At 35.5% G+C, this 14,876-nt stretch overlaps 2 protein-coding genes across 2 annotated transcripts; both read right to left on the reverse strand.

Moving 5' to 3' along the window:
* Window positions 1-1,246: 1,246 nt before the first annotated feature.
* LOC138898610 (uncharacterized) lies at window positions 1,247-2,986 on the reverse strand. Its single transcript, XM_070184689.1, has 3 exons — window positions 2,674-2,986; window positions 2,466-2,570; window positions 1,247-1,635 (listed from the first exon to the last, which is right to left on the reverse strand). The coding sequence occupies exons 1-3, from the start codon at window positions 2,984-2,986 to the stop codon at window positions 1,247-1,249; spliced, it is 807 nt and encodes a 268-aa protein (XP_070040790.1).
* Window positions 2,987-3,153: 167 nt separating this feature from the next.
* LOC138898611 (uncharacterized) lies at window positions 3,154-3,576 on the reverse strand. Its single transcript, XM_070184690.1, has one exon. It carries the CDS (start codon window positions 3,574-3,576, stop codon window positions 3,154-3,156), a length of 423 nt encoding a protein of 140 aa, XP_070040791.1.
* Window positions 3,577-14,876: the final 11,300 nt, after the last annotated feature.

Raw genomic sequence — 14,876 nt, forward strand, 5'->3', positions numbered from 1 at the left:
TTCCGCGATCGCGTAGCTTGAGGAGACTGTGGATCGCATTCTTGTGTGGGATTCCGCATTCGCGGAGAGTTAATTTGGCAAACTGTGAATTTGTGCTTCACGATCGCGAAGCATTTCCCCCGATCGCGTAGAAGAGCACCTAGGTAGAATATAAGTTTTCAAAAATAAGGGTTAGAGTAAAATTTCATATTTGGACTTTGGGAGCTCGGATTGAGGCGATTCTTGGTTGGATTTTCAAGTAATTGATTGGGGTAAGTGATTCTAACTCGGATTTGGTTAATATACATAAATATATCATTTTTTTATCATTTAATTAGTGTTTTGGGTTGGAAATATTGGGGGAAATTGTAGAAACTTCATAGGCTTTGATTTGAGGATTTGAAGGTCGAGTTGTGATCGGAATTGAGTAATTTTGGTATGGTTGGACTCGCGATTGAATGGGTGTTCGGATTTTATTAATTTTTTCGGATTCCGAGACGTGGGCCAAGAGTTAACTTTTGAGTTGACTTTCTAAAGTTTGGTAAAGAATTTAGCTTTTCATATGGAATTGATTCTTATAGTTTGTGTTGATTCTATTGAGTTGTTTGTGGCTAGATTCGAGGAGTTTGGAGGCCGAATCGCGAGGCAAGAGCTTGTTGGAGTAGAGATTTGCACGGTTTGGGTAGGTAACACTTCTAAACTTGGTTCTGAGGGTATGAATCCCTGGAATATGTGTTATGTGATTGGTGTTGAGGTGACGCACATGCTAGGTGATGGGCGTGTGGGTGTGCACCATAGTAATTGTGACTCGATCGATCCTATGAAATTGGGTAGTCACTGAATCTTGCTATTACTCATATCTACTCTATGTGTTAGAGAATTTGAGCTGTGATTTATGATATAAATCGTGTTTAGGCTATGTGCTGGTACTATTGGGACCCACAACGGTTGTTCTTTTGGTGTTGAGTTATTTGCTTAAATTGCAGTTATGTACTCAGTCGCATTCATCATTGCATATCATATCTCAATCTTTGTTACTATTTATTGTCACATCATGTATCATTGTTTTGGGCTGATTGGCATGAGTGTTGTGAGCCTGAGAGACTAGATAGATTGATGATTGAGTGAGGCCAAGGGCCTATTTGTGAGTGATATTGATGGGATCGGGTTGCGCGCCGCAGCAGGTACTATTGACTCATGATGGGATCAGGATGCACGCTGCAACAGGTATTTATTGATTAATGATAGGATCGGGCTGCACGCCGCATCAGGTTTTATTAGCGCCACTGTTCAGAGACTGAAAGTCTGCAACATATATGTATTTGAATCTTTTTTCCACAAGAACCACTTCACCAGTTACAAGATTGGTGACTGTGCAAGAATTTGATAAGAACTTCAACTTGTTTCCTTTGTCGCAGATTTGAGAGACACTCAGCATGTTATATTTCAAGCCATTCACATAGTATACATTTTCAATTGAATGGGTGAGTGTCTTCCCAATTTTTCCAACTCCCAGAATGTATCCCTTTTTGCCATTACCTAGAGACACACTCCCACCTTGCAAGGCTTTGAGTAAAAGTAAATCATCAGTACTTCCAGTCATGTGTGTAGAGCAGCCTCTATCCACGTACCATCTTTGACTGCTTCCCTTCACGGCTGCATGCACAAGAAAATCAGAGGTTAGACTTAGGAACCTGAGCAAGTTTGGGTCCCTTGTAAAGAGGAGAGGGGTGAATTAAACTTCTTTTTATCCAAGCAGGCATCACACGTATCGTTTTTAGAGAACCAGGTTCCTTAGCAGTAGATACGTTTTCAACAAAAACTTTATTTTTCCGTTAGGACTGAAACCTTGCTTTACAGGAATCTTTAAAATGGCCAATGTTACCAAAATGAGTGCAAAGCAAGTTATCAAGTACAGTAACATACTTGCTATGTGGGTTGTAGAGAGCCTTTTCTTTTTTGAACCCGATTCCCTGCATGTTCCCCCATTATTTTATATATGGAAGTGATTGTATCAGAGGATCAAGTCCACTTCCAAGATTTATCTAGGTCATTTTTAACCCTGCTTAGATGTTCCCGAAGTTGTCTATTTCTTTCAAGTTCAGCACAAAAACTCAATTTTGCCTTTTTGAGTTCATTTTCAAGCTTAAGGTGTGCCTCACTCGCCACTTCCTTTCCTTTTGAAGAGTTCATGCAATTTTCTATTGAAGTTTTTACTGAATTATTGTCCTTTTTAACTCCTCTACTGTTTCCTTTAGATCCATAACTACTACCATCAAGTCATCTCTCTCATGTTCTACCTCTTCAATTTTCTTAGTTAGAACATCTTTTTCTTTCTTTAACTCTTCTATGGTTTCTTTCAAATCAACAACTACGACCAGTAAATCATCTCTCTCATGCTCTACCTCACATATTTCCTCAGTTAAAATATTTTTATTATTAATAAGATTATGGTAAGCATCAATCAAGACATTAGCTAAGGATACCAGCTTCTTTTGAGAATAAGACTTCAAATTTTGTTATTTCGCTTTCAACGGCCATCATGGAGGTGTCGCCTTGTTCATCATCACCCTCAGATCCACTGAATCTCCCTATACAGCAAGAGCTTATTTCACAACATTATCAGCGACATCTTTTCTCTTGAATTTCATGTCGGGGACCAGGTTCCTCTTGGCCGTCTTGTCTGTGTTGTACTTGTAATGGTCCTACTTGTGAAGAGGAAAATGTTTGATGAAATGTCCTGGCTTCCCGCATTTGTGACATCAATCATAGCCTTTTGTTCTGCTAGAGCTTCCCTTTTTGGAATACCTCCATTTCTACGAACCATTTTCTGAAACCTCCGTGTCAAATAGTCCATGTCAGCATTATCACCACTTGAGTCACTGTTGTCTGCTTTGAAAACCAGGTTTTTCTCCTTTTTGGGTTCTCTTCTTTCATTATCCTTCTTCTTCTTCATTTCGTAGGTCTTAAGATTTCCAATGAGTTCGTCAATCGTCAGCTTTTGCATATCTTTTGCCTCCGTGATAGCATTGACTTTTCTCTCCCAGGAACCAGGTAACACACTGAGTATTTTTTTGACCAGTTTGTTCCTTAGGATAATCTCTCATAGAGAATGAAGCTCATTGATGATGGAAGTAAAGCGAGTATGCATGTCCTAAATGGATTCATCCTCCTTCATCTTGAAGATTTCATACTCGTACTGAGCATGTTGATTTTTGACGGTTTGACTTGAGTGGTACCTTTATGTGCAGTTTGGAGAGCCTCCCAGATCTCTTTAGTAGATTGACACACTGAGATTCGGTTGTACTCGTCTGGTCCAATACCATAGACGAGGATATTCTTTGCTCGGATGTTTTTCTCGATGACTTTGCGATAGGCATCATTGTACTCCTTCTTTGTCTTTGGAACTTGGACAGATGTCTCGCCAATGGTCTTCATAGGGATAAAGGGTCTGTCACAGATGACATCCCAGAGCTCTGAATCTTTAGCCATGTTAAAATCATGCATTCTTATCTTCCACCATCCATAGTATTGTCCATTGAACCTTGGTGGTATGTAGGTTGATTGACCTTCTTCAAAATTTGGTGGAGCAGCCATGTAGATCCTTTCTAAGTGTTAGCCTTATAGAAAGAACCTGCTCTGATACCAATTGATGAAAACTAAGAGTCCATCGAACTGATAGAGAACCTCAATCAGTTCCCACAGAACACACATACACTGCGGTAAGTAAATAATACAATAATATTTTACGTGAAAAACTCCCAACTCACGGGATTAAAAACCGCGACCTACACTCGTAGGATTTCAACTTAACTAACCGAATAACTTTAGATTACAACATATTGTAACCTAGGAATTAAACTCTTAATCCCTCACCTACTTGCAATAACTACATTGCAAGCCTCTTTGTAATAACTCTATTACAAAGCTAACCACTTGACTAACTCTAGTCAAACACAAACACACAGTTTATGGTTTATAAAGGTATCCTACGAGATGCTTCTAAATAAGCTGAGTACGAGTTATAAGTGAATAACATTAACAAAAATACAACAATACTAAGGACACATGATGTACTCAATGTTGGGATATGGACCTTTGTTCTGTTACTGCTTTGTTCTTCAATGCCTTGGAGTAAATGAAGGCGGCTGCACACTTGAGAGTAAATTATGTATTAGGGTTTTGCAAGTGTGTGTAATCTGTTGCCTCATGTTGGTAATATATAGGTAAGGTCACTAGAATGATGCAAGAAAGTGTCTGGTATACATCATGCTTCAACAGTGACTGTTGCACTGGTGCGTGTGCAGTACAACAGTGCAGCAGCTTTAACAACTGTAAAGAGTTGACTTGTATTGTGATCGGAGGAACTGATATCTATCTTTTTCCTCTGTCGTTCCCTTAACTAATTTCATTGGAACTTGTGCCAGACATTTGACTTGTTGAGCACGGAGAGACTTTGTATTAGGTTCCTTTTCTGGTTCTCATATGAAGTTTGTTAAATAATCAAAACACAAAGGCACATAACTTATCAAGAAGTTTGAATATCACTTATTCTCATGCATAGAAACTCTAGTAGGAGGAGGAGAAGACTTTGCTTGAAGTTTGTAAATACTGGATACCACTTATATAACATTAGAAAACCGAGTACAATTTAAATGTCAACGATCAAATAGGGTGTTTCATAAAAGTTTTACGCTAAATGGTCACTTGTAGGGGTGTCAATGGTTCGGTTCGACTGGCTATTTTATAAAATTTATATCATACTAATTTTTCGGTTACTTTATTTTGTATAGCCAAAATTAGACATTTTGAAATTGTCCCAATCATCCCGGTTTCTCTTCGATGTCGGTACAGTTTGGTTAATTTTTAGTATTTTTCTTAAAATAACATGTAATTAAGAGTCGTTAATAAAAGTTAGAACACGATAATATACGTACTTACAAAGGACTTCGGTAAAACTATATAGAAATTTTTACTGTTTAAAAGACGATGAATCAAAAAAATATAAAGGATAGCCAAAGTAGATATTCATCTCGCTATTAATCTACAACAACATAAAAAAATTAAGCAAACATAAGAAAAATATGAATCATATAGTGAAAAGATATTAGTCAAATTGTGACTCAAGCATCTATTAATAGAAATCCAAATTATATAAGAGGAAAGATATTCAATACTTTGTGACTTGCTGCTCAAAATTGTTGAAATACCTTGTGGCTTGCTACCCAATATGTTGGAACTAATTTAGTTTTAGTAGGAGTAGCAAAAAAGGTTTGTGAACTAAGACTTTAAGTTCTAATTACTTGTTAGTTTGTAAATGTTTTCATAATCCCAAGACCCAAAGAAAAAGATTTAATGCTTTGTTATATTTAAATTTAATGTATAAATTATATTTTTTTTATAAAATTTTATTCTGTGTGGTTCGGTATTTTTTCGATTTATTTTAATCAAATTTATAACATATCCTAACTATTGGTACGGTTATAAATTTATATAAAAACCTACAGTTTTATTTATAAAAGAACCTATATAATCAGTCAGTGCGGTACTGTACGGTTCAGTGGTTTAATCGATTTTTGAAAATCTATTGACATCCCTAGTCACTCGGGCTGAAAGCGGCTAAACTGTAGGTCATATATAGTCCAAACCTCCTAACTCTTATCAAGTTTTAATTTTTTTTATTGATTTTCTTATAATTTATTTAATTACCAAGCAAAACTATTTTCTCTTTTACTATGGTTGTATCTAACACATCAAAAAAAATATTTTTTGAAAAAATAATATTTTGACATTTCCTTATGGTCAATTTTATTTACATATTTAGCCCACATCAGTTGAACTTTTAAATGGGATGATCAGTTGAGATGTGTCCAAACTGATCCTCCATGAAAAAATGCCAGCTCAACTCTACTAAACTTGAGCAAATAAGTTATATCATATTTTCATGAGTTAATTTTGCCACCTAAATAATATAAAGGCAATATGAGCTGTCTGATTTTTTTACCAGAAAGGACTCAACCAGTTTATACCTTCCAAAAGTGGTTTGCATCTTATTGAATTGCTTCACCTTTTTGGCTATGCTTGAAAAGAGAATGTTGTGATTGTGGTGTCTCAGTTAGTCACAATCAAGCATAACACTTCCCCTTGCATTATTAAACTCTCAAATCACCCAATTGACATGCCAATGGGAAACTTCCCCCCACCACTCTGGTCTTTTCCTTTGAGTTCAATAAAGCCATAACATTCCCACTATTTGAAAACATTTGTCCCTTTAATAGCCTGTCCCACCCTACAGAAATTAGACATGAATTAAGCTTGCAAACTGTGTTCATAACTGAGTTATTGATCCAAAACTCCACAAGGACAGGGCCAAATTTAATCTTGATTCTTGTCCCATCAATCAGCTTTGATCATGCATTAACTTGAGATAAGTAGTTCATTTTCATAGGTCCACTTAGAGGGTTTGATGTCTTTTTAAAAATCTTATCTTTGATTCCTCTTGCCTTAAAGATAAGGAGTTAGCACTTCTCTGCCATGCTTTAGCATGCCAGAGGGACATCTATGTTAAGGATCATGGATTGAAACTCAATAAAATCTCCTACAGTTGAATTTCAAGGTTTTTCTCGACCCTGGAGGAACTGTCTTGCTATAGAAGTATAAAAATTCTTTATTTGGTTTTGTAATATTGCCCTTTACCAAGGTCCTTTTTTTTTAGCCTGGAAATAGAGAAACCTTTGGCAGGGAATGCTTTGTTCTTTAACGGCCCTATGCACTACTCCGGGCCGGCCGCGGAATTTTTCGTAAGCGGTGTCGATATTTTAAAAAATTAAACAAATGAACTAATAATTGAAACAATATTGTAATTAAAAAATATGATCAAATTATATTAATAAAACATAACTCAAAATAAATTACTACAATTTGTTTTTTTTAAGTGTATTCATAATAACCTATGATACATTTATCTTAGACATTTTCTGTGAGCATATGGCACCATAGCGATTTAAGGCTTAAAGGTTTAGTTGATACCTTCTAAAAGAGGTCAAGAGTTTGCTTCCTTCTAACTTGTATCTTTCTTAAATAATAGATTTATAGTTCCAAAAATTAAGAGAACATCACGATCTCACAACCTAACATTAAGTATTTGATGCGCTCAATCACGGCTCTAAGTCACATTTGTTGTTAAGTGGTATCAATTTCACTTTATTTAACTTTTTTTTTATTTTTTTCATATTATATAGATTTATATTTAGTAAATAATTTTCGACCAAGCAGTATTGGATGACACCGCTTGCACTAAGGTGGGTACGCCCCTGTATGTAGTACGAATTCGGATTAGTCGAGCTAGTGGGGTACTGAATACCAGATGATTGTACCCAAAAAAAAAAAAAGCAAGTGATCTGTCTAGAGACTGCCAACTAATTTCAATACATATTACATTACATTACATTAATATTGTAAAAATTGTTTATACTGTGTATACAAATGAAAGAATTTGTAATGTGAAGTTAATGTTGCATGGATAGGGACAGTCTTGGAAGCTCTGATCATACTAACTTTTGATTTATGTAATGTCCCTTTGCAAGTTAGGGAAGAACTAGTGGTGTGTTCATGAAAAGACAGAGAAAGTGGGGCTAATTTTTCACATGGAAGATAACGTTTTGATGTTATATATTAAGTTAACTTAAAAACTGTTTACACGGGTGGCAATCATCAGTGGCAGGCAAAATTTATCTATATATGTATATACTTGGTACTCTAAACCAGAAAAGGCACGTGACATGGATGTTATCTCAGGGTGCACTGTGTCCCTACTCTAATATTGACCTAAATTTAGTCTGCATTTTCTCTGTTTCTTATTCGGTGTCCGGGTACTCGTAATTAGGCCCAATTAAATCTAGATTCGAGTTTGGAAGTCCCACATCAGGGGTAAAGCATTCCCTAGTAAAAATGACTATATATCAAGGGCTCGAACCTGAGACCTCTAGTTAAAGTTGAAGGAGTATTTACCACTATATCACAACCTTTGTTGGTACAGTCTCCTTCTTGCATATGATGGATCTATCTATATATACAATTAAGTTAAGTCATGTCTTCATGTACTATAAATAGAAGGTCCCTTTGGAGTTTTTGATCGAGTAGCTATAATTAGTGAATTCTTAGTGCAAATTTTTAGTTAGAGAACTCATTAAACTAAGAGAAAGAATGAAGAAGCTGCTGAGGTTTGAAAAGGTAAAAAGAATGGTGAAACAACAGAAGGGGAAGCTCTATATTATGAGGATTTGTATAACTATGCTTTTGTGTTGGGACAATTACTCTTGAGTTATGGTTCACGTACTTACCTTTGTCATCGTTGTGTAAATCACGGTTTGTATTCTTTTTCTATTATAGGATGATTTAGTTTTCTAGATTTGTTGTGCTTCAATTTAATTTTGCTTTTTTGTTTTTTTCATGATCGCTATGTAAATCATGTTGTGTTTTCTTTTCTGTAATTGTAAATGACATTTTGTTACTTGACCTTCTTATTTTCCTTTCTGAAGTAGTCTGTACAATTTAATTTCCTTTATTAATTTGTGTAAACATTCAGTTCATAACCAACAAATATAACTATATATAGCTATATTCCCCATAGCAGTAGGGGCAACCATTACAATCTAGTTATTCAATTTGTTCTCTTGTTCTTTTTTCTTTAGTCCCGATCTCAAGGAAAAGAAGAAAGAAAAGGAGATAATAAAACGAGCAACTAAATCGATTCATAGAAGCAATGCTGCATTATTATTTGTTGGGGAATGTAATGCATGCATGTTCTACTTTTATAAAAATGGAAATTGATGGACCATCCAATGAATAATATGGTGGCAAGAAGGGGGTGGGGAGAAGTACATAGAGCTCAAATGGAAATTTTCCCTATAAAAAGAAGAGTTTAGCTTTTGTGCATTAGGTGATGATAACTTGTAACAACGGCAAATGTTTATAAAGCGTAGTCTGGTGCACTAAGTTTTCGCTATGCTCAGAGTTGAGGAAACAGCTAGACTCTATTGGGTGGATCTGATGGCACCCTTACCTTGCATTTTCTATAAGAGGTTGTTTCAGCAGTAAGAACCCATGACCTCCTGATCATATGGCTAGGACCACAACTTTTGACTTTGTGCGAAGACTTCCCTTTTGTAGCTGTCTATAGTAATCCTAATTTGATAACTAAAATATTAAATAATAAAAATAACCCAGGCATTTAATAATTTTCTCTAACTAATTATTTAATACAATATGAAAATTATTTATATTGTTATTATATATAAGTTAAAACCTAAAAATAAAATACACATGGGATATAAGGAGGACAATATGTCTAAGAGAGAGAGAGAGAGAGAGAGAGAGAGAGAGAGAGAGAGAGAGAGAGAGAGGAGCGCAATTATGGAAAATGAATTTATCAATATTAAAAGAATCCATATTCCTTATGTTGAATTTGACAAGATTAATGTGAAGTTGTGAACTAGTGTGGACATTTGAAGCCTTCTTTTAGGAAGAAATTGGTAGATGCATTTTTTCATGAATTTACATTGCATGATCACACTTAATGTGATGTTATGCATGACATTATTAAGGTCATTTCCCTTCTATAAATAGCAAAGGTTTTGTTCATTTGTAAACATCTCTCACTTGCCTTCTTATCTCCTAAGGCATTTGAATCTTCTTTCTCTCTTGTAGTATTTCACTTGTATTTTTGGAGTGAAATAAAGTTTGAGTTGATTGCGTCCGAGAACTAGGCAAAAATTAAATTTTGCCGAACCTCGTTAATTTCTAGTGTTCTTTTTATTATTGTCTCATTTACTATTTATTAGCTACATTTAGATATAGTAGCTGTGATTTAATCACTCTCAATATATTCGGCTTCCGCAACAATTGGTATCGGAGCCAAAGTTCTATCTGAATATGCTCTGTGGTGAACTTCCACATCAGAAAAAAATTACTTTGGTGTTCTGTACTGTCAGTAAATAAATAGTATCTGTAGCAAAAATGGGAGATAATAAAAATGAAGAGTCCACATCGGGTGTCAGTAATACGTCGTTGGCATCTTCGCTTATGACAAGAATTATGTCAAATGCAAATTTTGTAGTTGAAATTTTTGACGCGTCGGGATATTTTGGGATGTGGCAAGCTGAGGTTCTTGATGTCCTTTTCAACAAGTGCTAGATATTGCCATAGAACAAAATAAACCAGACAATATTAGAGAAAAAGATTGAAAGATTATCAACCGCATTACTTGTGGTACCATTCGATCTTACCTCGCAAGAGAACAGAAGTATCCATACTCAAAAGAAACTTCTGCAAGTAAATTGTGGAATGCATTGGATGATAAATTCTTGAAGAAAAACAGTCAAAATAAACTTTTCATGAAAAAAAGACTGTTACGCTTCACATATGTTCCTGGTACTACAATGAATGATCATATCACCAGCTTTAATGAGTTGGCTACAGATTTGTAAAATATGGACGTGACTTTTAGTGATAGAGATATGGCCTTAATGTTATTAAGTTCACTTCCCGATGAATACGAACAACTCGAAACAACTTTACTTCATGGGAATGATGAAGTATCTCTCAAAGAAGTTTGTTATGCCTTATACAACTATGAACAAAGAAAGAGAGAAAAGCAAAAGAGTGGAGAAGGAGAAGCACTGGTTGTAAGATCGTTTTCAAAACCAAATGAGAACGAAGAAAGGAAGATTGAAGTCAAGATCAAGACCCAACAAAGATGAATGCGTCTTTTGCCAAGAAAAGGGGTACGGGAAGAAAGACTGTCCAAAGTTAAAAAACAAGGCCAAACCTAGCAAAGATGAATGCGCCTTGTGTTTTCTTTTCCGTAATTGTAAATGACATTTTGTTACTTGACCTTCTTATTTTCCTTTCTGAAGTAGTCTGTACAATTTAATTTCCTCTATTAATTTGTGTAAATATTCAGTTCATAACCAACAAATATAACTATATATAGCTATATTCCCCATAGCAGTAGGGGCAACCATTACATTCTAGTTATTCAATTTGTTCTCTTGTTCTTTTTCCTTTAGTCCCGATCTCAAGGAAAAGAAGAAAGAAAAGGAGACAATAAAACGAGAAACTAAATCGATTCATAGTTATTATTTGTTGGGGAATGTAATGCATGCATGTTCTACTTTTATGAAAATGGAAATTGATGGACCATCCAATGAATAATATGGTGGCAAGAAGGGGGTGGGAAGAAGTACATAGAGCTCAAATGGAAATTTTCCCTATAAAAAGAAGAGTTTAGCTTTTGTGCATTAGGTGATGATAACTTATTGGTGCAGGTGCACTAAGTTTTCCCTATGCCCAGAGTTGAGGGAACAACCGGACCCTATTGGGTTGATCTGGTGGCACCCTTACCTTGCATTTTCTATAAGAGGTTGTTTCAGCAGCTTGAACTCTTAACCTCCTGGACACATGACTAGGAGCCTAGGACCACAATTTTTGACTTTGTGCAAAGACTTCCCTTTTGTAGTTGTTTATAGTAATTCTAATTTGATAACTTAAATATTAAACAATAAAAATAACCCAGGCATTAAATAATTTGCTCTAATTAATTATTTAATACAATATGAAAATTACTTATATTGTTATTATATATAAGTTAAATCCTAAAAATAAAATACACACGGGATATAAGGAGGACAATATGTGTAAGAAGAGAGAGAGGAGCGCAATTATGGAAAATGAATTTATCAATCTGAAAAGAATCCATTATCCCTTACACTGTTTATTGTACTATACCTTTTGAAATAAGCAAAGAACTAGGACAATTAAGAAGGTGGCTAAGAACAGTTTCATATTGCGAAAAATCAAAGTTCATGCATTATTAAACCAAAAACGACGATTTTATTCTTATCTCTCCCTATATATTCTCTCTCAATCGGAAAAAGATTATTTTTCTTGGGAATAATTTATAAATAGCATATCTCAATAATATTCATTCCCAACTAAAGCTATTTGTATGGGAAAAACACTTGTTTATAAGTGAAAAATTATGGGGTTCTTCAAGAATTAAGTATTTGAAAATTGAAATAGTAGACAAGTTGGGTCGAGTCCCTTTCTTTGGTTAGTTTGGTAGGGAGACAAGCTGATATCACTCTGCTTATTCTTCTTCCAAACTAGTAGGACCCTTACAACCTGGCACAAGCTCCCCAATCAGCAAACAACATCTGTCAATTACCTTAATTTCTATTTTATTTTGTTGATTTTTTGAGGTTCCCACTATATAAATCTTGGCTATCAAAGAATCTTTATTAGTTTCTCTATGTATGCTCTCCAATAGCACAGCCAATTTGATGATTTCTTGAATAGCCAACTTTTTTCACTGGATTTGGGTAGTTCTATGATAATGATGACAAGGGAGTTACTATTGCAAAGAAAATTAAAGTTTAGGTCATGGCAGAGGTGTAGTAAGTACATTCAAGAGCAGAGAACAAGGATTTATATCATTTGGAGATGTTCAGTAACTCTTCTTCTTTGGAATGATAAAATGATTGAGCATTTTGATGAAGAAGAGACTCCAATCTAACATATATCTATCTCCTGGTAAGCTTTTTTGTAATTCACGGTCAAGTGTCTTTGTAAAGTTTAGAAAATGACAACTGTAAAACCAAGAGCATATATACTGGATATCATTATCCTGTCATGTCTTTTATACATTCTTGAGTTAATGTAAAGGGTCTTTAAGTTTGTAGCAAAGACAACTTTAAGTTTGTAGCAACTCTGTAAGCCAGTAGTGGCAGATCCGACCATTGGTTTGCGGGTTTAGTAGAACTCGTTGTTTTCTTGTTTTCGTTCATACAATTATGTGTCGAAAGCAAGTATAGATAGAATAAGATATTTTTTTGATTTTGCACCGGGTGTCCGAGTCTCTTTGAGACCCGACTAATCCCGGGGGTGCACAGGCCCTCGGCAAAGAGTTTCCCGCAAGTGCACCACGGTTAATTCAGATTTTACCCAGTCCGATGGCCCTCAGAAATTGTTTGCACCCAGTGGGTTTCGAACTTGAGACCTTGAAAGGGAGCAAACCCCAAGGCTCAAGTTAATTGCCACCAGGCCAACCCCTGAGGGTTTAGAGTAAGATATATATTACAGAACTTACTCTCTCGTCCCAAAACCTACAATACCGTGTTTAAATTGTGGAACCCCCTTTGCTTGTCAGTAAGGTTAACTGAAAGCATACTTGTATCATTATGCTGCCGTGTCTAATGTATGGTTTGAGCATATGTAATGCCTTCAATTTCTGAAATCTCCCCCCTCCCCCCCCCCCCAACCACCACCACCAAGACCTTTCCACAAGCCCTGGGGAACCGGGGGGGGAGAGGAAATGACCAAAATTGGCTCAAGACCATGTTCCAACTTACCTTACATGAATGTTGTAATTACATAACAGCATTTCCATTTGTTTCAGCTTCTCTACTCTTCTAAGTCAGGATGAAAAGAGCTTCAGAATTTCCAGCTCTTTCTTAACCTCCCATTTTTTTTGTCTTTGTTTGTATTTACTTATTTATTTTTGGAGCAATTATAGTTTACACGAAATACCTTACCTTTCCTATTGTTTCATCAACCAAGTACTAAAAAGAAACGAAAGAAACAACAACAATGACGACAACAACAAACCCAGTGTAATCCCACATGTGGGGTTTGAGGAGGGTAATGTATATGCAAACCTTACCCCTACCTTGTAATGGTAGAGAGACTGCTTCCAATGGACTCTCGACTCAAGGAACAATGAAAATAATGCAACAAATAATAGCAACAACAAGGTAATAGGGTAACGGAAGCGAATGACACAACATGTAATAACAAAGAACCAGGAATAAGCAAATACAAAAATAGTACTAGTACCACTGGTAAGCCTAGGAGAAAAAAAGAAACGAAACGAAAGAAAAAGAAAAAGAAAAAGGAATTGTGAGTCTATTGGATGGATGAGACGATAGAAGGTTTATCCAATGATAATGTTGCATCAAAACAACTTGTAATATCTTTATTTAGTAGGAGTGATTAATTTTAGAATTATAACACTCAAAATCACAGCCGTCGATATGAGCTTGGCCCGCTGGGCCAGCCCAGGTCAATCCATGATTTAATAGAGTTGGGCTAAAATTGGAGCCCATTTAAAAATGAGACTTTTAAGCCCGGTCCAAGTAAGCATGTGGCCCATGAGGCTTGATCGAGGCTGGGCTGCGCCAGCCCGTGGGCTTAATAACGTATTTAATTAAAAATATAAAAAATATAAAAAAAAATATAAGAAACTAAAAATAACAAGAAGAGTAGTCCAATCCTAAACTAGTAATACTTTTTGTGTGAATATAAATATTTTTTGTCCTTAAAATTTTAGTTATTTCTTAATGTTTAACTAATTAACATTGCATTATAAATTTAAATAAAAATGAAGACGTTAAGACATCTTTGTTTCACAAGAGAATTCAAATGTGCTAGATGAAGATGATTTATTGGCGTTGGATATGCTATGAGCACCTTGAAAGTATTTTTGAGTAGTTTATTTTGAGTATTGAATTTTAATGAATGAAATATTATCCTCCTTTTTTGTGTTTTATAGTAATATATTGGAACAATATCAAAAGTTATTAAGTTTTGCAGAAACTTTCTATCCAACAAGTATGGTTTTTGGCTTGAAAATATATATGTGTTTGCAATTTTGGTTTAAAAAATATGGAAAATAATTTATAAAAATAGTGGGCTGGTCTGTGGGGGCCCGTACCCACGTAGGGCTGGGTTGGACTCACTATTTTAAGGCCTATCGAAACAGTGGGCTGGGCTACCAAAGCCTGTATGGGCTGGGCTGGGCTGGGCTACGCCGGCTCGTATTGACAGCTCTACTCAGAATA

This window comes from Nicotiana tomentosiformis, chromosome 9 (assembly GCF_000390325.3).
Source record: "Nicotiana tomentosiformis chromosome 9, ASM39032v3, whole genome shotgun sequence".
Classification (NCBI taxonomy): domain Eukaryota; kingdom Viridiplantae; phylum Streptophyta; class Magnoliopsida; order Solanales; family Solanaceae; genus Nicotiana; species Nicotiana tomentosiformis.